Source organism: Venturia canescens, chromosome 4, assembly GCF_019457755.1.
Source record: "Venturia canescens isolate UGA chromosome 4, ASM1945775v1, whole genome shotgun sequence".
Taxonomy (NCBI): Eukaryota; Metazoa; Arthropoda; class Insecta; order Hymenoptera; family Ichneumonidae; genus Venturia; species Venturia canescens.
Window position 1 is genome coordinate 3,243,776 of NC_057424.1, and position 23,361 is coordinate 3,267,136.

At 35.3% G+C, this 23,361-nt stretch overlaps 1 protein-coding gene across 5 annotated transcripts in view; it reads right to left on the reverse strand.

The window, feature by feature from the left end:
• The window catches only part of Myo81F (Myosin 81F), a 60,755-nt gene that overhangs the window by 31,882 nt on the left and 5,512 nt on the right, over positions 1-23,361 (reverse strand). For all 5 annotated transcript variants that reach the window (XR_006260582.1, XM_043416149.1, XM_043416147.1 and 2 more), the window contains exons 2-3: positions 7,131-7,237; positions 119-181 (exon numbers count right to left, since the gene is read on the reverse strand). Coding sequence is in view for 4 of the 5 variants with exons in the window: in XM_043416149.1 (XP_043272084.1) it covers positions 119-181; positions 7,131-7,237 (170 nt within the window). In the remaining variant the exon portion in view is untranslated. The remainder of the gene's footprint in view (positions 1-118; positions 182-7,130; positions 7,238-23,361) is intronic.

Genomic DNA, 23,361 nt, shown 5'->3' on the forward strand with positions numbered 1-23,361 from the left:
TTTGTCCGGAAACTTTCCGACGGTAGTGTATATTGAGCAATGATTTTTTACAAAAATACCATCATTCGAATGAAATTCATTAAGCCTTATGATAAAATTTTTTTCGAACATGACTCACCATTGTGTAGACGTCAACCTCCTTGTAAGGATTCACCGCCACGAGAATGGAACCGGTGTAAGTCTGCTCATCGATTCATCGATTTTTAATGTCAAGGCAAATGTAGAAGAAATTTGTAACTTTTAGAGGATAAAATATATAATATATGATTGCCAATAGGCTACTGTCATAGCAATTGTGATCCACGCCGAGGCTGTTATTCAGATTGAATCAAAACGTCAATTTTTACGTGTTAATAATATTCCTAACATGTAAAAAAAAATATTAAAAAAAAATGTACCTCGCCAAATTCAGGCCGAATTTGTGGTGGAAGCGTATGATATTTTCGAACAAAAAGTTGAGGATATTTTCACTCAATTCTGCAAAAAGTTAAACGCGAGAGATAAAAATCGTAGAGCGTATTGAAAATAAAATGAAGTCGAGAAAAAAAAGTAAATGTTAGAAAAAAAAACAACGTTGTAAAAAAGATATGGGTTTCCAGAAAATGATTTATCTTCAAACTCTTTTTCTTGAGAAAATAGCAGTAAACTTTAAAAAGACTGAAATAAAAAATAAATGAAATATAATTAAGATAGATAAGAAACCATTTAATTGTTAAGTAAAACTCCCTCGAGATTCGATTTCTATGGTTAATATTGATTGATAGTAAGTGCCGAAATGTGACTCATTATAGTCATCGAACGGGAACATCCACTCCGGGTGAGATAGGCCTCTATGACATTTCGAGGAGATTCACGATTCGAGGAAAAAGAAAGTTGACGTCACGTTTTCGTGACTCGATTACGCGACTTCATTTTTCTCGTAAATGGGTCTTTTGCTCAAAATATCGATAGTTAGGATTCGTCATGTTTTTCACAATGCTTTTAGCTAATAGAAAATTCCACGCATTTCTCTTCATAGTTGCCTATTTTTTAACTCCCGACTGCCCTCAGGGCAAAAAAGACGGGAGTTATGCGTTTCACTGCGATCAGCTGATAGGGAGGATTTCTTTGAGGCAACTTTTCTCTGGAACGGTCACACTTGTCTTGACCAATTTTTGCTCGTGTTGTCTACATGTAACGGACTGTATTCTTAGACATAGTTTGTCAAGATCTATGGTGAACTCGCTTAGAAAACTAATATTTACGTTCAAACTTATTTTTTTCCATATCGAATCAACCGTAGTGCTCGATTATCGACATCTTCACACCGTTGTACGCTGCTACTTTCACTTTGAACTGTTGTTTTCACGGTAGGGTCCCAACTTGATAGTGGCGGCCAAGTGGCCAAGTGTGTAAACTCTACACTATATATACAGATATATCCATGGATATATCATTCGCGACCGTACAACGGCGGAGAATATATATAATATAAAGTTTACACACTTGGCCACTTGGCCGCTATCGAGTTAAGACCGTATCGTTTTGAAATAAAATGTTTTGAAAACATTAAACAAAATGTTTAAAAAAAAATGTTTTAAAGAAACATTAAAAAAAAACCTTGAACGTTTAAAAAAAACATTCAAAAAATTCCCGACTAAAAAACCGTATAGTGTATTGAAAATAAAATAAAGTTGAGAAAAAAAGGAATGTTAGAAAAAAACAATATTGTAAAAAAGATATGTGTTTCCAGAAAATTATTTATCTTCAAATTCCTTTGTTTAAGATAATAGAAGTAAACTTTAAACAAAATGTTTTAAAAAAACCTTAAAAAACTCCCGACTGAAAAATCATATAGCGTATTGAAAATAAAATAAAGTCAAGAAAAAAAAATGAATGTTAGAAAAAAATACCATTGTAAAAAAATATGCATTTTCAGAAAATGATTCATCTTCAAACTCCTTTTCTTAGGAAAATAGCAGTAAACTCTAAAAAGACTGAAATAAAATAGATGAAATATAATTAAGATAGATAAGAAACCGTTTACATACAAAAATAAAAATTTTATTATAATTGTCGAAGTTGAATAATTGTATAAAGAATAAAGGTGATAATAAAAAAATGTAATCTCACAAAAAACTAAAATATATTATAAACATAATGGAATTTAATTTTCGTCGGGAGATGTCTCTAGTTCTTACTCGATGATTTGATTAGAGACTTCTCCCGACGAAAATGAAATTCCATTATGTTCTATTATCTTATACAAAGGAATTTGAATATAAATAATTTTCTGGAAACACATATCTTTTTTACAATGTTGTTTTTTTCTAACATTCCTTTTTTTCTCGACTTCATTTTTATTCGTTATCCGATCATTGTGACGATACAACGAGTTTAACAACTATCCTTCGATAATGAGTGTTGAACGAATGATTCATTAGTGACAACTCGGGACTCGCCATCATCGAAGAAATGAAACAATTTCAGGCATCATTATCGGTTCGATCGACTATGTACAACGTCTGAGTTGAAGAATCTTTATCATGCATATTACGTCTGCAAGGACAAATTACGAGTTAGGCCTTCGGGACAACGTCGTAGTGACGTCATCGTTAGGGCAATTTCAGGGGGGATGTGAGTCATGGTCTTGTCGCAAGCGAATGCATGGCTTCCGTGGGCCAATATACCCGTAACCCATAGTCACCCCTACATCACCATGCCAGCATTTATGTGTGTATATACATGGTGGCCCATTTTAACTTCGTCGTTTTAATATCTCGAAAACTAAGTGCTTCCAATGAAAATTGTTTGGATAAAATTGACATTGCTCGAACGTCGTTAGAGGTCCCCCACCAAGTAGATCCATTGGATTTCGCACAATTTATCGGAAGGGGTTTTTAGATTTTGTTCAAACTTGGGTACTTCGAAATACCTTAAAAACTATCCCCAAATACCAAATTTCAGCTCTCCAAGTGCTCAAGGTCACGAGAACCATTCTTATAAGAGTCGAAAAATGGCCATTTTTGCCTCGTTTTAAGGTGATGTTTCATAAAGACTTTACGTTCAAGTCAAATAATACTGGTTCCATTTCCTTTAGTATACGATCTAGATTATAGGAAAACGTGGTTCAATCATCCAGATCGGGATGCCTTTCATTGTCGTCAAGTTAAATGTATTGAAAATTTGAACAAAACGACCATTTTCAAATTGACCCAACAGGTCCATTTCCAGCCTAATTGATTTCTAATATGGCTCATTTTTTTTATTTTTCATGCCCTTCAAACGAGTCATGATGAAAATTTGGATTCCGTGAACAAGCCTAGAGGAATATCATTCTGAAGTTGGTAATTTTCGAAATTTTACGAAAAATCGCTAACTTTGATCCCGCACCACGGATTTTTATCAACTCCGGTGTTTACAAAAATTTAGGTGATAGATTCTTTGTGTCAAGAATGACTCTTTCTCTAAGGAATTTCTCGGCCCGAACTTTCGTCACTCTTTCCAGCCTGCCGAAGATCACAAAAACTCCGAGTGCTTTGATATTGAAAAATGTATGATGCAGTTTTTCTAATTTTCTTTTCGATGCTGTTTACGGACTTTTCAGTACAGTTATATTGAATTGAACACATGTTTACTATATAAATAGCAGTAAATTTTTAGAAAAATGGAATCATATGCTATACAGAGCATTTTTAAGTCAATGTTCTTTCTTAAAATTATTTTATTTTTAAAGAAAAATATATCTCCAGCAAAAACTTTTTAAAAGTGGAAAGGTTACGCTAAATATTAAAAATTAGCAACCTTGTTTATGAAAATATTTATTATATTATATTTCTTCCTTTAATTATTTATTCTGTTTCTTTACAAATATATAATCATACCAATTCTATCGAGCCGAGTATTAGTGATGTTCGTTTTAAACTTTTTCTTTAAAAATTTAGAAAAAAAATTAAGTACAAAAATTTGGCGCGCATGTTTTTTCAAAATGTACCCAAATAAACCATGCATACCAGTTTCTCAAATTTTGCTATTTTACGTTCTTCTTGTTTTTCTTGCTTCTTCAATTCAAAATGAGTTCGGTAAGGACGCTCACCATCACCCTTTATCAGAGGCGAATTGAAGGAAACTTGAATTCAATTATATATGTATACTTATTTCTGAAATCTAAGGACTAAAGAGTATGCCGATTAAAATGAGTTCATTACTTTTGTTTGGATAATCAAGCTTCTACTTTTATTCGACGGAAACTCTTTGTGTTACAATAATACATATATGAGAGTATGACATCCATTAAAATGATTTTGGTTATATTCGTTTTTACTATTTTGATTACTTTCATTTTTCTGAATTTCGTGTTCATTTGAATAAAATAGAAAGCTTCCAAAAGTCGCTGGTAACACAAACCGCAGTTTATTCACTAAAATTATTTTGGTCACGCATTCGTTTGAAAAACCATGCACGCCAAGTTTTTGTACAAAAACGTGAATTTTTTTTCAGAATTCTTAAAGAAAAAGATAAAAACAAACATCACTAGTACTGGTGTTTAATTGAATTGGTATGATTATATTTTTGTGAAGAAACAGAATAAATAATTAGAGGAAGAAATATAATAAATATTTCCATAAACTTTTTAATACTTGGTGAAATTTTTCCACTTTAAAAAATGTTCTGGTTCTCGTGACTTTGAGCACTTAGAGAGTTGAAATTTGGTATTTGGGGATAGTTTTTAAGGTATTTCGAAGTACCCAAGTTTGATGTTACGTAATTTTCAAATTTGCACCGTTCATCGAAACTTTTTCATTATTCTGATTCTTCGAGGATAATACTCAATGAACATGAATAACGTTGGGATAGAAGTGTTCCTAAGATCCGAAGGTGAATCACTTTCGGAACGAAAAATGTTCGGTTGGAGTGACCATCGTTCAGTTAGGAGGTTTATAGTTTCTTTGTTCCAATGGCAGTCGAATCGAGGTGACTATTACCGGCGTTCTAACGTTACGTCGTTGCATTCATTCCTGTACTCATTCTCGGAAACATATTTTTCTTCCAACAGCTTTTGCGAATGATCGAGTGACGAGAGTTACTGGCAGGTTTCCCTTTGAGTCTAAAATTATTTCATGAATGAAGTGCGGAAATTTTGTTCCCATGCTCTCTCTCTTTCTCTCTGTCTCTCTGTCTCTCTCTCTTTTCTCTTCTCACATATTTTATGGTAACCTATTATAAAGCAACACCCGGTAGATGTACGCGGTTATAATCGCGAATAGGGGTTCAAATATTACGAAGAACGAGCTGAGTCACGAAAATGACAGCCACCCTCGTTGGATATATGTATCTAAAAAAACATTGGCAACGCATTTGGTTCAAAATATGTATCGCGCATACATGAAGCTATAAAAAAGCGAGGGCAAAATGGTATAGAAGAACCTCTGGAATGTCGAGATAACCCCCAATTTTCGTATTTTCAGTCGATTTTTTCCTTTTCCAATCAAGAACATGCCAGGTTCTGTGATTAATGGGCTGACCTAAAATCGTCACCGTGCGGTCAAATAATAAAAAATTGCCAGAATTTCGGGTCGAAGAGTGTGAAATAGAGGCAAAGATGATAGCCCTTAAGAGCATGGATCAGTCGACTAATCTCACTTGGAATTTTTGAAATCTTTGACACAGTTTGACTGATTAAAAAAAGGCTCTGTCAGCCTACGCAGAACGATGGCAAAAATCGACTGACAGAGCCTTTTTTGGATCGGTCAAACTGTGACAAAGAATTTCGATTTCGAAATTTGGAGCTATCTCTCTCGCACTCACGGTTGCGATATACCGACTGATCCATCCTCTTAATAGAAACTGCAATCTCTATTCACCGGGCAGTTCGCTCGATCGGTGTTGATTCGTCGGAATGAACCATTCATAACGAATAATTTTTTGGAAAAAAATCTAATCCCCAACGAAGTCGGCAAGAAAAATGGAGTGGTGAAAAAAGTTTAATCGAATTTGAACGTTGGAACCCGAAAATAACAAGCAAATTGTCTTAATTCAAAAGAGACTGAAGAAGCTTCCTTATGTGTCTACCTTACGTGGAAGAAGGTTAGGCTACGATGAAAAGAGATGAGAGCAAAGAAGAAAAAATGGGCAAGTTTAGAGGTTCGATCGGTGACTCGGTCGCGCTCAGTCGGTCGACAAACCCGTGCGCTACAGCAAAGAGATGAATGAGTCTAGAGTCTAGGGTCCCGGGGTGTTTGACTGAACCAGCTGACTGGGAGCTGTCGTCATGGAAACGAACCGACCCCGGGAACCTCACACTCCTGCAAAATTCATACTCAAGCTTGCACTCCCTGCCTCCATACTTTCAATACACAGAATGAATGGATAGCATGCAGCAAAGCTTTCTCCCAACGATATATATGTATATCGACACACCGTTTTCTGGTTGCTTTTGCTCAGGGATTCCCCCAGTCTGAGTCGCTTTCTGCTCTCATCTTTCCTCTATCCGTCTTCCTCTTCTTCTCCTCTCGACTTCTGCATTTATGAAGCACCGACCAACACACAGCTTTGCTCTAAACAAGAGCAGGCTACTCTCCGCTCTATAATACTCCACAATCCGCACCACCTTACTTCCTCTGAGTTGTTCCGTCGCTTTTCCGCATGACATGCGTGCCCTTTATAACTCAAGTCTAAGCATCTAGGCCTCCTGAATATTTGTTTGCTCCGGCACTTGTACTTTATATTCATCTTCATAGTAAGCTTTGCGTTCGTACCTTTACTAAGACTTAGGCCCTGTTTTCACTCGCCTCGATGATCCCTTTTTTATTTTCATTTATTAAGTTCTCATTTTTGTTTCATTGCTCACATAGTCTTTATACTCTCTCGACTGTGGGTAGTTCCACAAATGAAAAACTCTATACTCCTTTCTTATACTCGGAAGGATTATTATTTTTTTTTTTCAAGAATCTAAAATGTTTTCAGATCGATGAAAAATTCCATTGAGCGAAGAATTTCGAGGTCCTCGAGAAATTAGCAACTAAAAATATCACTCTTCGAGTTCCAATTATTTATTTGAATGAAAATTTCTAAAATAAAAAGCATCGTCGAATAACCATGGAACAAAGTAATTGAAAAAATTGGTTCTGAATATCTCCTGCAAAGGATACGTATATCTGATCCCTGCCGTATCGGACCTGGAGATTTCGGTTGATCCCAGTCTCGTCTATGTCACTGATTACCGTCATATCCGGGACCCCTGTCTCCGGGCCGGAGCCTGAAACACAATGAAACGATTATCACTCGTGACATTCTCACGAAACAGACACTGGAACAAAAGCGACGTCGAACTTTGTGCGATAAAAAGAAACACCATCGCTGTCAGTCGGGCTACCGAGTTAAAAAGTTGTTTACAATGTTCAGGCACGAGGAGTCCTCGCAATTCGTTGACTCCCGATGAATTCGAAGGTTAACGGAATTCGCTAGTTGATTATGAAATATTTCATAACATGTCAATGACGTGCGAACTTCAAACGCGATGGACATAAGAATTCCAGAAAATCATTCGTTTTTGATTTTTTTTGCAATATATGCAAAGGTCTTGCTGCAACCTTATTCCCGTCGATATTGAAGTTGATAGAAAACTCAGCTCAACACAGAAGAAGTTTGAACGAAACGGGCCGGTAGATTAATTAAATGGCTCCGCTATTCTGTCGTAACAGTATCGTCGGAAGGAATAGTGGAGCAAGATAACGTGCACATCCAACAGGTTATCAATAATTATAAAGCTTCAATCCGATTATCTAGAGTCGCGGCAGCAACTCCTAGACAAGTACATTTACTTTATGACAAGTCGTTGCCAGAGAGTCTTTACCAGAGCGATAGCATTTCCAATTATTTTCAAAAATTTTCAAAAAATTGGTTTCTTCAAATTGAATACAATATTTCAGAGAATACTGAAAGTTGAGGTATTTTTTATTTTTTATTTCGATTGCGACCTCTTTGAACTCTAGTTCAACGCATTGAAGATATAGTAATTATTTATTAATTGCATCAAAAAATGGGTCGGATTTTCGCACACATTTTTGATGTTTATTTGTTTTTTTTTTTATTTAGTGACAAATCTGGTGCCATATCAAGAGACACAGTAGAGTCTCGGAAGAAGTACATTGACAGCCCTGTCATCTACTGGCTCGAAGCTCTCGCCGAGTCTCTTTATACATAATTTATACTTTTTATGAATAAAACGTTTCGCGGTAGTGGGGGTAAAATGGCATGTGATTTTGTTGAATTACAAGGCTTAGGAGTCATTTGAAGTCTTGAAAATTGAACTGGAAACTAATAAAGAAATTATCTTTCGATTGAGCCCAAATACAGCATGATTGGTCGCGTAATTGCTGAGTAAAAACTTAGCACGGGCTCAAGCTATGTAAAACTTACTACCATATTTACGGATTTGATGTGTCTGCATACTGACCGCTACAGACATAGGCTTCTTGGCCCCCACAATCACCAATCCCCGGTGAGAAATTTCTTGTTCAAACTAATACGCAATAAAAAAAATCCTGGACTAATTACATTGAAGCTACGAATAGCTAGGCCGGTTAGTTATATGTTATATTCCGGGTGTACGTATTTACGTACACCTGGAATATAACATCGTCAGTTGTGTGGTTATAAACGAACCGGAGTTTGACGTTTACGAAGTGCGAGCCAAACATAAAAACATAACTCAGTGTGTGTGTAATATAGTTTTTTACAAACGTCAGTTATGTGGTTGCGTAAAAATACGTCAAATGTATGGTTAATAACTTACTGGCGAGTTTGACGCTCCAACGACGAAGTACGCGATTATACATAAAGAAGTTATGAAATAGTGTTTTTCAAGTTTATTTCGAAGTTTAGTGGAATAAGTGATTACCATTGGATTCATACGTCAAAATTATGCGCGAATGAAAATGATTTATATGTAGGATAGTTATGGGGCAAAATGGACACTTAACCCTCTCAGACCGAGACCTATTTCGCATTGACGGAAAATGATTCTCTTCATAATTTTATCTCAAAATACTTTCTAGTTTCCGAATCGATTGTGACATTTCAGTTCTTTTGTTGGGAAATTTGAATTTTTGAATGTTCGCTGCGCGCAGCACCAGGTCCTTGGGGAGCAAAATCCGGAAAATTTGCTAACGAATCTAGCTGCGAATACCTTAAATACATCATATTAGCTTCCCTTTGAAAGGAAATAACGTTTGGAGTACGAAAAAAAAATGTGTACTCACTTTTCTTTTGCGATAACTAAAGCACCTTTTCACACAATGCCAACTCAACATAAAACGCCGACTTCATATTCATATTTCGATGGGTTAAAACAGTTTATCTTTTGGTTTAAGAGTATCTATGGTGCAATCTAACCTTGCTTGATGGAAATAGGCAGTTAGAACCCCGACCTTACTGACTGATGCAGCTTTATTGAGCCTGGAAGCGCGTGTTGTGTAGAAGCAACATACGGTCCGAGAGGGTTAAGCAAGTTTCATTGATGAGCATATGATCTTTCAACTATTTTTGAGTCCCAAAATTGATGCCCAGTCCGTGTTTCCCGAATTTCGTAAAAAAAAAATTTCGGGGCAAAACGGACACAGCCCCTCACAGAGGCATAAAAATCGAAAAACCGACATTTTTCGAAATACAACCGTTCCAAGCGACTGTTCCCGAATAGAATGTCAACTCGGTTATATAGGAAAAGAAATGGGACCACTTAGGCTCCTTGGATGTAAATGAAAAAAAAAATGAGTCAAATCTTATATGCCATTTCTGTCATGTTTTTAAGGAATGCAAAAAATCAACTTTGGGTCCATCGTGCTATTTCGTGGTATATTTCGTGTTCGCACTATATCGGAGTCCCACCATTGATTCATGGTCCTAGTTTCCGGAATTTCTTCAAAAAAATTTTCCGGGGCACAACGAACACAGCCTCCAAGAGGCATAAAAATCGAAATATTGAAATTTTTCGAAATGTAGCAGACAGAAAAAAAGCTCACCAAGGCAGCCAAGTCCTCGTCTTTGAAGGCGTTTTTTGCATTTTTTGCGAAGGGTTATATTCGTCGTCCTCCGAAGATTGGATTTACAATGTAACATGCAAAAAATGAGCACACACCTTGTGTACAAGTGTTGAAGACGAAGATGTCAGCTATGGGTGCGATTTTTGAAAAAAATGAAGAAAAAAATTTTTTCCTTATTCGTACTTTGATTACTAATGTGGTTTTTAAAAATAAGACATAAAATCGAATAGATAGTGAGAAAGTAGTTTGGGATCTATTTTGCTCTGAAACTTGAATTTTTTGGGGATGTCACCGTGGAATTCAACAATTTACCATGATTTCGGGTCAGGACATGATTTGGAACCAAAAATATTGTATGCATTTTATGAAATTTTAGTTTCGGGAAAGTCCGTTTTGCCCCGGAATTCAACTTTATGGGGCAAAATGCACACATGGGGGGCAAAACGGACACAGTGTCCATTTTAGGTGCTTGGGTGCTCTTTTTCTGCAGATATTCAAATTTTCACCTCCAAAATATAGTGGACACAAAGTATGCCACCATAGAATAACAAATATAATTTTTATCTTTTATCTTTTGTTGTGTCCGCGAAGACCGTCGCGAAGGGACGAGTTATCAAGGACGAGTATTTAAGGGATTTAGGCCAAAAAAGCTGAACTCCAACTTGATACTTTTACAACAAGTTAACAATAAGTTTATTTAAGAAGTTACAAATTCGAGGTTTTATTGCCTCGAGACTAATCGTTACAATTCTCATCAAAGACTGTCGGATTTTGGGTTAGTCGATAATTTTATAGATTTGGGGGTTTTCCGCTTCTCGTGCGAATATAACCTAGATCTCCTTCTGGAAGTTTCGATGTTGACATCGAGGGTCGATGCACTCGTTCAGGAGCATCGATATTTCACCATTGTTGCGTTTGCGCTGAGTGCTTAATTTGTTTTAATGAGTGCGATGTACGGGCACAACACTTTTTAGAACAATTTCATAATGTTAAAATTACGAATTACTAATAAAATATTTATCCTCCGACTGATATCATAAATTTTACTGCTGCACGTATCTCAGATGGTAACTTTTTTGATTCATTAGAACTTTCTCTAGTTCCTGACGCTTCCCGTAGGAATGAATATTCCCATGTACCATTAAATACTTGGCCTCGAATTGATATAAATTTTAATGCTGCGCGTAACTGAAATGGAAATTTTTTTCAATCGATTTGGCTGTTAAGATCAGATGAGAAGAACGGGGAATTAGTTTACAAAATGTTTTCAAGTGCAATTTTTCGGTTTTTCATTTCTTACGTTCTATTTGATTTTTTTTTTCACTTTACAAAATAATTACAGATTTGTATTTGTTTTAATACGTTTTTTCATGATTTGTGAATTTTTTTCTGAATTGTTGTGTTGAAATTATTTAAAGTTGGGTTCGTAATTTTATTACATACCATTATGTTTTTAATTTTTTTTCATCCGTCATCCGATGTACTCGTCACTTTTGCATTTATTTGACAATCTTTTGTTTCTTTGAATCAAACGTTTTTCACGCATCATGATGAATTAGCAGATTCATTTTATTTTATTCATTATGTTTGAAATGGTTTTTTTTTTATAACCTTCAGTAATGAATTGCTCGTTTGAGGCAAGTTTCCAGAGAATAGATTGAACTACTTCTTATAAATCACCGTGCATTTATTTTTTGGACTACATGAGTAACACGTAGGGTTTTTAGCAATTACTTCGATGTGTGTAGAGTTTACTTTCAGTGAGATTTATTTTGCACGAATGAACTTCACAAGCTGGCAGCTGACCTCGAAAACAAGTGGTTTCACACAAGGAAAGATCGAGCGAATAAATTATTAACACGGAATCTCAAATTGGTTAAAAATGAAAAATATCTCTTCAAGATATTTTCGTAACGATACCGAATGAGCCCTCGTCGCAATCATTAAATGATAAATTTCTTTGTAAATCATCGAAAAATCAATGGAATTCGAATACGCTAATTCAGATACTTTTCGCATATACCAACTAAAAGAATATTGAGACGCTTTCGATTCTTTCGTTTACGATACATATTCTTCAGGAGCAGGTGCACTGCGAACAGCTGTTTGGCATACACGATGCGATTTCCAGGCAAGATTATAACTGGACGAGAATTTTTTCAGCTCCAGCCGACTTACTCTATCGTTCAATGCAACGGATAAAGGTACAATTTAACGAATCGTGCAATTCCTCAATGGAATTAAAACTTTTGCTAATCATTTGTTGATAACTTACCCGAGTTTTCAATACCAATTTGACTTTCCGGATACGAAAATATGAGACGGATAATAAAAGTTTCAACGATTCAGAATTTCAATCAGAAAGTTAAGACTTCTGATCGTCCGCAACAACATTTTTTTGCGCGACTGCGAACAGGTATAGATCAGGGTCGAAACGATAAATATCGGGTCATCAAAAAACGTGAACTTTTAATTTTTTGAAAGTTTGACCGCCTCTAAAACGAGGAAACGGTTCGTTAGGTCAGAATGCAACTTTGCAGGGTTTTTGGGGGTACCATGAGCTGTAAAAGTCAAGCTCAACATTGTTTACTTCATAACTATTTCCAATTAATCTGTGGTTTTTATGTTTTTTTTTTTTCAAATTCACGACAAGGATGGAAAAAAAAAATTCCTTCAAAATCGCAGCAGAATTTTATAAGACATTCATTCTAGTTTTCAGAACTGTCCTTGAATTTTCTGAACGAACGTTGGTTGCCGATATATTGTGTTTCAGAGACAAAAGGGTCTTTTTTTAAAATTCAACATTCCAGTAAAAAATGGTCGTACCGAGATTTCAAAAGAAGCAAATTGAAGCCGAATAAACAAGCTATCTGGTCCATACCATGGTTTAGTTAGTTAAGAACAAATTTTCAAGCGTATGACTTAAAGAAACAGCATAAAAATTTGCAAATGTTCTTTCTTATAGTCGTTTTTTGCCACAAAAACTTAAAACTAGAAAAATGAAGCTTCAAAATGTTTTTTTTTTAGACCTCGATACGATCTTTTCACTGCGATACAGCATTCTGAAAAACCACTAAAAATTTGTAAAATTTTGTTGACCCTTCAATTTTTTTCCTTAGTGTACAGGGGTATAGGGGCCTATAATCGCAACTAAAATCAATGACTGGGGAGCAGGGGAAAAACTGCTCAATAATGTTGTAGATTCAACGTTATTTTACGCGTCAAATATCTAGGGTCTCGAACATTATGCATGGAGAGTTAGATATTATACCAAAAACTTTAAACGCAAGACTACCTTAAATTTAGCTTTCCACTCGCTCTGCTGAGAATAATTGTCCAAATCAAACTCACCGAACTTGAAGAAAAAAAACAATCATTATATATAAGTCTTGTAATTATAAGTTGGAGAACAACCAGACGTGTCCAGTATGTAGGAATCAAGAAGCCAACGACACTTTGGTACACATGCTAGTCGGCTATACCCAGGCTTTGAGTCTCTTCAAAGAAGCTATTATCTTAGAACTTCACAATTCCCCGAACTAGTAGCAGAGCTAAACATCGAAAAAGCCTGAAAATTGGTATATTTTTAATTGATGGCATGCGAACTAAGGGCTTTAAACTAAGGGCAAAATGCCTATCGAATGAGTCCTAAACCAACATGATCAGTGGCGTAATTGCTGAGAAAAAACTTTGCACAGGTGAAAAATATGTTTTAAGTTATATACATCATCAAAGGCCTCGCGGCTTTCTAAGTTTTGTCATTGATTGTTTTCCGTTTCAAAAGTTCAAAAGTTTCAAAAATGTGGTTCAGGTAATTTTGAAGTGTTTTTCCCTATAGTATCGAAGTTTGTATTACTGGTACGCAGCGAGTACCTATAAACTTTGATATTTCTGTGAAGTGGCAGGTGTACCAATCTTTTCACTTTTTGATTCCGACTGTAATATATGAACGAAGATTTTTATTACTAAAGTCGTCAGCTGTTGATTTCTGAATAGGTCTGGAATTGTTGTCTTCGAAAACCAATAAATACATCGAACAATTTTGAATTCTGTTCGCTTTTAAGTGCGCTGTCTTTTTTACTTTTGCTTCCTCATAGAGGAAGCTATGTGATGATGAAAATTTTTTTTTCCAGTTTTCAATCATATCTAAAAAAAATGTCCGGATGTGCGTGCGTGCCTGCGCGTGCGTGCGTGCGTGTGTGTATGCGTGTGTTATGGCACTGCAAAATTAAAACGCTTATAACTCGGAAACGGTTTGAGATACAGGGCCACCGTTTTGCACAGATGTTAATCTATACAAGTTCTTCATTCTCTGATAATTTTGTCAGAATTTGTAAAAAATTACGAATCCTACGACGTTTTGAAATTTTCATAAAAAGGATGTCGACGCTCTAACTTTCGAAAATGTTAAGATTTATTGATAATTTTTTTTTTTACAAATAGACTATCATAATAGAAAGGTTGATATTGAATTTGGGGAATATCGTGTATAAGTCTGTATTTCCTCTATACTTTCCAGCAAGGTTGTCGGAATTATTTAATTTCAATGTAAATAGAAAAACGATGAAAATTGAAAGTTGCAAACTGTTTTTTCTGATGGCTCGTCATTTATTTTATTTTTTTTACGAATTTAGACAAAGAGATAAATTAAAGTTCTTAAAAGAAGGTAGAGAAAATACATTATTTCCTTATATACAAAAAAAATGCTGCAAATTAAAATTTGCAAATTTAATCAATCTGTGGTACTTTTTTTTGTCTGTATCAAAATGTAGATGAATAAACGGCAGTGGATGCTTGCAAACTTTGAAACTTCCGTGTATTGACATGTGCGCCAAGTATTATCACTTCTTATTTTTGATTATGTAATATGGATATCTTAGGGAACAAAGGTTGGGACAAGTACGTTGATGGTCCCTTGTTTCCTGACCACATCACGAAAAATGTAATGAAAATTCCATAAAAAAAATTATGAAACCATCTGTGAATAATTTCAACAGAATAATTCGAAGAAAATTTCACAAATCTTGAAAAAACATTATATTTAAAAAAATACAAATCTGTAATTATTCTGTAAACTGAAAAAAAATAAAAATAAAAACATGAGAAATAAAAAACTGAAATATCGCGCTTGAAAACATTTTGAAAAACGATGCCCCATTCTTCTTATCTTATTCCAACAACTAAATCAATTGAAAAAATTTCATCTAACTTACGTGCAGCATTAAAATTTATGATATCAATTAGAGACCAAGTATTTTCTAATGAATTGAAAAAAGTTACCACTTGAGTTACGTGCAGCACTAAAATTTATCATATCAATCGGTGGACAAGTATTTTATTAGTAACTCCAAATTTTAACATTATGGAATTGTTCTAAGAAGCTTTTAAAACTAAAAAAATCACATGAAAGGTAGTCATTTGTTACGCTATGGTGGCAGAGACTTATAAGAAAATCGATTCTTCTCAGACCATCAGTTCAAAAAAAACCTATTTGTGGGTATGATAATACCACCAAATGCCGCAGAGTTATAAAAATTAGAGATGAAAAAAATCGATACTTACGTGTTTTTTAAATGGGAAATCTTCAAAATTGGAAAAAAGTACTCGGAATAAAAATTAAGAGCTCCGCTTTGGACAGGGTCTTTTTTTCAGCGTAAAGAATGATATTTTACTGCGGGAGTGAAGAAAAAAAAATATTCGCTCAAAACGAATCACCCTAATTTATATCTTCTTTTACATCCAAATAAATGACGATCGTTCAAGTGCATAGTGCATGCATCTTAATTAGGATGATCAAATGACTGACAACAAAAAACTCGAAAGATTTTTCGAGAGCATATACAGTACATGGGGCACGCGATAACTCTCCGATGCTCATACGCCCACCTGGGGCTTTCATTTCTCTTGCACTTCCCATGAAGGTGAGCTTGCGTTTATGCCTACACAAAAAAGGAATGTTTCATTCTTTTCAAGCTGAAATGGTAACGTGTTTCTTCGGACGTGAGAATTTAACGCATGCGCGCACGGTGACGCAAAACTGTAACGGGCTGTTTCCTGGAGCCTGCAGACGAACTCTTTTAGCAATGACGCCGCTTTGAGCTTACAGCTCATTACGACTATCAATTAGTTTGTCAAATGAAAAAGTGTTCCAAATAAACGTTCATCTAATGAATAAAATACACCAGCAACCGGCTCTTCTCGGTGAATCAATGAGATTGTTGTTTAATTCATTAGGATGGAATTTTGGCATACGATATTGATCATCACACGAGTTGGGCTCACGGGATAAGGTGCTAGAAGAATTTTTTGCAAATAAAACGTGCAGTACGATTGAAAAATACGATTTTGCTGTAGAACGTAATTTAACATGCAACACCCAAGGTTCTTGTTGCCAGAATTGAGCTCGCGGCTGCTGAGCTTTCTCCGACGAGTTATGCTTTTTGCAACATGTGTTTATCACTTTCTGTGCGTGTGTAAAAAACCACCCATCCCTCCTCCGTATTTGCCCGTTTCCTTCTAGCCTTCGCCGCCGCCGTCTCTCTCATTCTCGCATTCCCTCTATCATTTAAGTATTTCTCTACCCATTTATTTATCGCTCAAAGACTCGAATCTCTCCATCCGTTTCCTGAGCGCGTTGTTCAATGCGTGCAATATTCAGGCCGTACCATCCAAGTTATTTCACTTCGGCTACAATGTCCACTTTATTTATTTTTTGGAAAAAGGTTCAGACTCGTGACAACTGAATTGAGAACAAAATTGATGGATTTCAATTGGCATAGAAAGCATTTCAACGTCAAGTCTGCAGTTTTAACACAACCCTGTCAAATATATTCTTCGGGTATTGGTCGAAGAAATAAGATTTCCGATAATTTGTTTCTATTTTTTTTTTACAAGGATTTTACCGGAGATATTTTGCTCACTTGTGCTCACTTGCACTTTTTTTTGAGGACCTTCATAAGGCTTTCTACAGGAGCAATGTTAATGATTTTTTTTTTTTTAATAAAAAATGCCAATCTAAATCTAAAGGATGCCACTACACTGTTTAATACTTTTCGTTTTGGTCAAATGAAATCCATTTCCCGAAAAAATTCGTAAAAAACGTTTTTTTTGGTCTTACACCTGCGTATAAGCCGTTATGTTAAATTCAAATTTGATTCAATCGTTCAATGATTAAATTAATTAAATTAAATTCAGTATCATTGAATTTAGAGTATCATTGAATGAAAGAGTTCATTGTTAATTATGGTTAAGGAGGGTGGCTACCGACGATACAATGTTGCCATGCTAAACCATGTTAAATACATTAAAAATTTCAAAATGATAAGAATTGAATAAAATTTAGTGAATATATTCTTTAGGGCCAAATTTGACAATACAATTTTTTTAAGATTTTTCTTCTGTACCGTTATCGAGTAATTGATCACTAAAGTTCAAGTGTATAAGCATAGCGTTTCCATACATATAGGTGTACATTCCGGGCATAAGAAATCTGCTTTAATGCGTAATTACTCGATAACTAAGCAGAAGAAAATTTTGAAAAAAATTGTGTCTTCGGACTTGATGTTGAAGAACATTATAACCAAATTTGATCAATTTCAGGACGCTGAAGTTTGCAACGTTGGAGTTCAACGAAATGAACGAAAAAAAGATTTATAATTCAGTATTTTATTATTTCATGAATTATTGATGCGGCTTAAAAAATTACGAATTGGAAATTCGGCAGGGAACAAAATTGGAGATTTACTGGAATTATTTGAGAGTTTTTTTAGATCATTTCGTTGGACTCCAACGTTGGAAACTTCAGCGTCATCAATTTCTTATCATTTTGACGAGTCTAGCCACTTTCCTTAAATCGTGCAAAAAAAAACATCTCCTATCTTCAAGGGCTAAGGAAGTGGTGAGAAGAGAAGACCGCGACCGACTATAATAAAAAATGAAGCTGTACAGAGAAAAATGTCTGGATTTCACGGGCTCGTCGCATGTGCCGTTAACCGAGGTGATTACAGCATGCTGATTAGCTGATTCGAACAGCGAAACAAGAAGAGAATGTAAACGAATGAAAGGAAAAAGATCGACGAGAGAATAGGTATACGGCGGCGCACTTGTCTCGTGTATTAAGGAGGCTTAATCGCGAATGCTTGCATGCCAGAAAAAAAGATTTTCTAGTATCTTATAGTTGAATTACTGATATTGACGTATGCAAAATTGCAAATGCGGTTCATCGACCATTTAAGACAAAAAAATCATGGAAAATCAATAGAAACAAAATCGGGTCATCTACTTGTCTAAAAAAATATTAAAACTGTTGTCTAAAATTGTCTAAAAACTCGAAGTTCTGAGACGTTTCGTAACTGTCAGATGACTCATCAGCGTGGCAAAAATCAGATGTTCAGTACAGCGCTGAAACGCATACGCAGCATTTGAAGCACCATTAACTCGGAGTACTCGGGGTTATAAATGTGAAAAGGAAATCCGCGGACAGAGTGAGATGGAGAATTACGGCGTGGCTATATTTTTGTGTGCAGTATCGTACCGTCAAATTGTTCCAATTTTTTGGTTTTCATTTATCAATGGGCAATTGATTACTTAATCTGTATTAAATTACCAATAATACATTTATAATTCATTGTATTATCGCAAATATGCGTATTTAAAAAAAAGGGGGTGCCCCGCTTCTGCACCCACAGAACCTCGGCATTCCGTCACGGAGCCCTCCTTAACAATATGTTTTGAAACGTTGACAACGCTTACGCGGCGCTCTCATTCTGGTTTAAATATATCAATATAGATATACAAAATACATATCTATTGATATTGTAACCGAAATTTCCTAGCTATCACAAAATCGAATCAATTCATTTGCATCATTTGATTTTTAGAAAAGGATGTTATTTTCATGGGCGCCAGTTGTCAGAGCGACACGATGCACATAAAAGACCCGATGATTTTTGCCGGCTTGGCGATCAGCGGAATGGGCGAAGGCAAACTTAATTAACAAAAAAAAATTGAACACTACAAATTTCATTTTGTAATATATTTATTTGAATACAAAACCTATTTCGTCACTTATTTTTCTAATTAAGATGTACCTGCTTTCCATTAAGGAGTTTCAGTACAGCTTATGTTTGGGGAGGATCAGGGTGGCAAATCCATTGTATTCTAGCAGGGCGCCACCTTCTACACTCTCACTTTTAATTATTAAGAGTAGGCTTTATTATGAATAATATGTGTGTAATTATGTACCCATCCATGTTTTCTATAATGATGAATGTTATAGTTTACTTTACATATTATGGATATTTTTTATGTTATTTCTAAAAATTATCGAAAAATTTGACGCGAACGTGACAACCGCGGGATTGCTCCGTCGTGTTTCGTTTCGCGTGTAGTGACCGGCCTGTTCTGTCGACGGGTCTTCTCGAACAGCTGTGTGGACAATCTAATCTCGGTCTCAAAGTTTCAACCTCGCGATCATTTTGTCAGTAGTGTTGAATTGTTTTTTTGTTATTATCGTAATGATGCCAAAAAAACGGTGGAAAAGCAAATGGGTGACCGAAGCTGTTCATGATAAAAGAGTGAAACAGACAGAGGTTGGACAAAATATGAATATTGCTCGGTTTCATACGATACATATAACCTCCTCATCTATCCACTCCAATTGACTGTTTAAAATTTCGCGCCGATCCTGACATAATGCAAAGTTGCCGTTATTTTCTTCGACCGTGGCGAGTCGATGGAAAATGAGCAGTTAGTAATTTGTTTTTACGAAAGTCTAACAAACTATGCAGAGAATCTTCTTGAAAATTTGACACAATTATCAGTTTAATACAACGTGGAAGTTGGTGTTTTTCTTTTTAATGTGTAAGCATTTTTTAAATTATGACAAAAAAAATGTGGTTTGTGCCATCTAATCCCGTGTTAAAATGCTTCATAAAAAAAATTTATTTCTCAAAAACTGTGTTGTGAATCAATCTCAATTTTTGCAGGTGAGCCTTTTGACATTATCGACGAACATATGAAAAAAATTTCAAAATAACCTAAGCATTTTGGTTTACTGTACCGAAACTCCTTAATGCCTATTCGAGAGATATTCTATCAATTTGGGTCATTTTTAACCGGCTAAAGATGAAATGTCTTGCAGTAGCCGAACAGACATATATATGAGCAGCTGTGGCGTGAAGTAGGCATAGGAATCGGGGATCGGAGCAAATGATTTTATGGAACATTTTATAAAATTTGTAACAAAATAAATAAAGTACACATTGATCAGATTTTATAAATATCTACTTTTTATTTGAGAATTTCTGGAGATATTTCCATTATGATTTTCCTGGTGTATCTCCCAGAGATTCTGCTTGAGATTTTTCTGAAGATATTTTCTCGGAAGTTCTACGCAGATATTTTGTTGGAGATTTTTTCATTTAGATTTTCCTGGTTATCTTCCGGAGATTCTATATGAGATTTTTCTGGAGATATTTTTCCGGAGGTGCTATCGGAATGTCACATAAAATGAAATAAATGAATACGAACGCTAAAAAAAATTGTGTTGAATCAAAATAACAATCGAAGCTATTTATTTTCGTGATGATTTGTCTTCGAACTCCATTTTTCTTAGAATTTCTGCACAGATATTTTTTTGAGCTATTTTGTTTTTTCCTGATAAATCTCTCGGAGATTCTGCTTGAGTTTTTTTTTGGACTCTCGTTTGATATTTTTTGGATGAGATGCTTGTGAAGACGCAAAAAAAATCTCAAAAAAATCTAGAGCATAATTTATAGGAGACTCACCGGTAGCACTTCCGGAAAAATATCTCCAGAAAAGTCTCTCATGGAATCTCTGCGAGATAACCAGGAAAATCTCAATGAAAATATCTCCAAAGAAATCTCAAATGGAATCTCTGGGAGATTTACCACAAAAATCTCTAAAAAAATATCTCCAGAAAAATCTCAAGCAAAATCTCTGGGAGATTGATCGGAAAAATCTCCAAGAAAATATCTCCAGAAAAATCTCAAGCAGAAAAAAAATCTCAAGTAAAAAGTAAATATTTATAAAATTTGATGAATGAGTACTTTATTTGTTTTGTTATAAATTTTATAAAGTGTTCCATAAAATCATTTGCTCCGATCCCCGATTCCTATCCCCACTTCATGCCACAGCTGCATCGCTCATATATAATGTGTCATATATGTGCGTTCGGCTACGGCAGGACATGTCATTTTTAACGGGTTAAAAATGACTCATGACATGACACTAGTCCGAAGTGTCAAACCAACTTCACTTTATAAAATAACAATCGATATGCGACGGTTATATGACCAAATGCGTAGAATATCTCTCGAACAGGCTAAAGGAAAGCAAGGAATTGACGAGAAATCTAGATTCGGTGAATATTCGCGAGAACAGTTACACTCACTCCCATACAACCAGGAAGCCTACACACTCTCACAAGATGATACGAGCCTGTATTCCAATTCGCGGAACTACTCGCTTGAAGGATTAATTTCAGCAAGACTTCCGATCCCGCAATTATTGACGGCGTATAATATTTTCACTGAACACCCTCAATCGGTGGTCCAGCCAAGCTTTGAGGAAACTACGAAATTCTTCTTGGTCACTCACACGTTTCTCATTTCGCGAATCTCACTCCGAATTTACTCGCGAATATTTTCCGAACCTTCCAACAATACATAAAAACAATTAACACACAGCGGAAAATATTTAACGGGAGAGATTTCCGGATTCAGCCACGATACTACCGTTCTTATACCCGTTTCTAACGAAAGCTACTTCGCTTCAACTCTATGCGCGTAGCAAAGACGTCCCGTAATCAAACACGCAATTTTCTAAAAAAATTACGAAAGAAAAACTGACGGGATAAATCAGCCCACTGACCAACTCGACCGCGAGAAAGCAAGAGAAAGATGAACTGATTTACCGTTTGACACATGTGTCCCGCTCAACGTTCACCGAAAATCTAACAAAATCGTTGGACTCTCGTTAACCGGTGCTCTCATTACCGCCCCTCCCTTCCTGATTTTTCGCGATCTTGGTGACAGACTCGTCACAACTGATTTTTAATAACCCCTGGCCCGAATATAATGAATATCGCGACAGGTAATAACATAAAGAGACGCTGTTTCGATCGAAATAAGCTGGAAAACATTGAATTTCATAAGGTTAAGACATCCCTTAAGACGGGAATTTCCTGCAATTGTAGCACGGTGGTCGATGATCTACAAGCCGTTTGATTTTCGATAGTTTGAAATGTTCTCGAACTTTCCTCGATGAGCGATACGTTGTTGTGTGCGTGCATGATATTCCTACGTATAAGACAGTACGGGTTGCTAAATCTGATTTTTGCGAAAAATTCTCATTTTTTTGACGTTATTTCATAAGTTACTGGATTTATGAAAAAAATGTGAATGAAGAACTTGTAGGAAATTCAATTTATTACAAAAAAAGTCTCATAAACTAAATCGCTCAGATTAATATTTGTTGAGACATAAAACATTTACTCTTTCGTTATGAAAAATTTTTGAGAATCGTTAAATCAAACTTCTCATAAATGCTAGTTTTCCATTTTTTATCTCTAGGATTTCATACGATTACCATTTTGTTACATCCAGGTGAGTGGAAGAAGATAGAAAATAACTGAAGTATCGAAGCATAATTGAAAACGAAATAGCCTTAAAGCGAAAAAAACTTAACTTACCGTTCGGAAAATAAAAATATTCGAAACTTGAAGAATTATTCAGTGTCTTTCTCTTGTATTGAAATTTTCATTTTCCTGCAAAGATATTACTGTGAAGAAATTTCACGGAAAAAAAATCATGCACTTATACATGTGATTTTCTAATCAATTTAGTTTTAAAATCTTAACACCTCTCATTTTGTGGTTTTGATAAATTCTTAATTTCTTACGTATTCGGTTGATAATTTCGATAACCTTGCATCATCACAAGAGTAACTAAATAGTTTCTACAAAAAAAACTACTTGCACATGGAAAAAAAACATGACTGTAACATGAATTGCTTTTTCTTGATCAAATCCGTGCTTGCCCTTCCCGTCATCTCACAGGCCGCAGTTTTTTCACATTTTTTTTTTTATTATTCATTTGGAGTGAAACTGGGGGTTGAATTTGAAAAAAAAATTCTGCAATGTAATTTTCTACGTTGCTCTCGTCACTTCGGTGAGTACGGATAAATGCTGCTACTCCACAAAAATCCATGACAAATTGATCTCATGCGCACCTAATAAACTTTCGACAGTTCGCTGCTATTCAAAATGAAAATTTACATGTTTTTATCTTATTAAACCTTCTTTTAGTTATTATTTCGA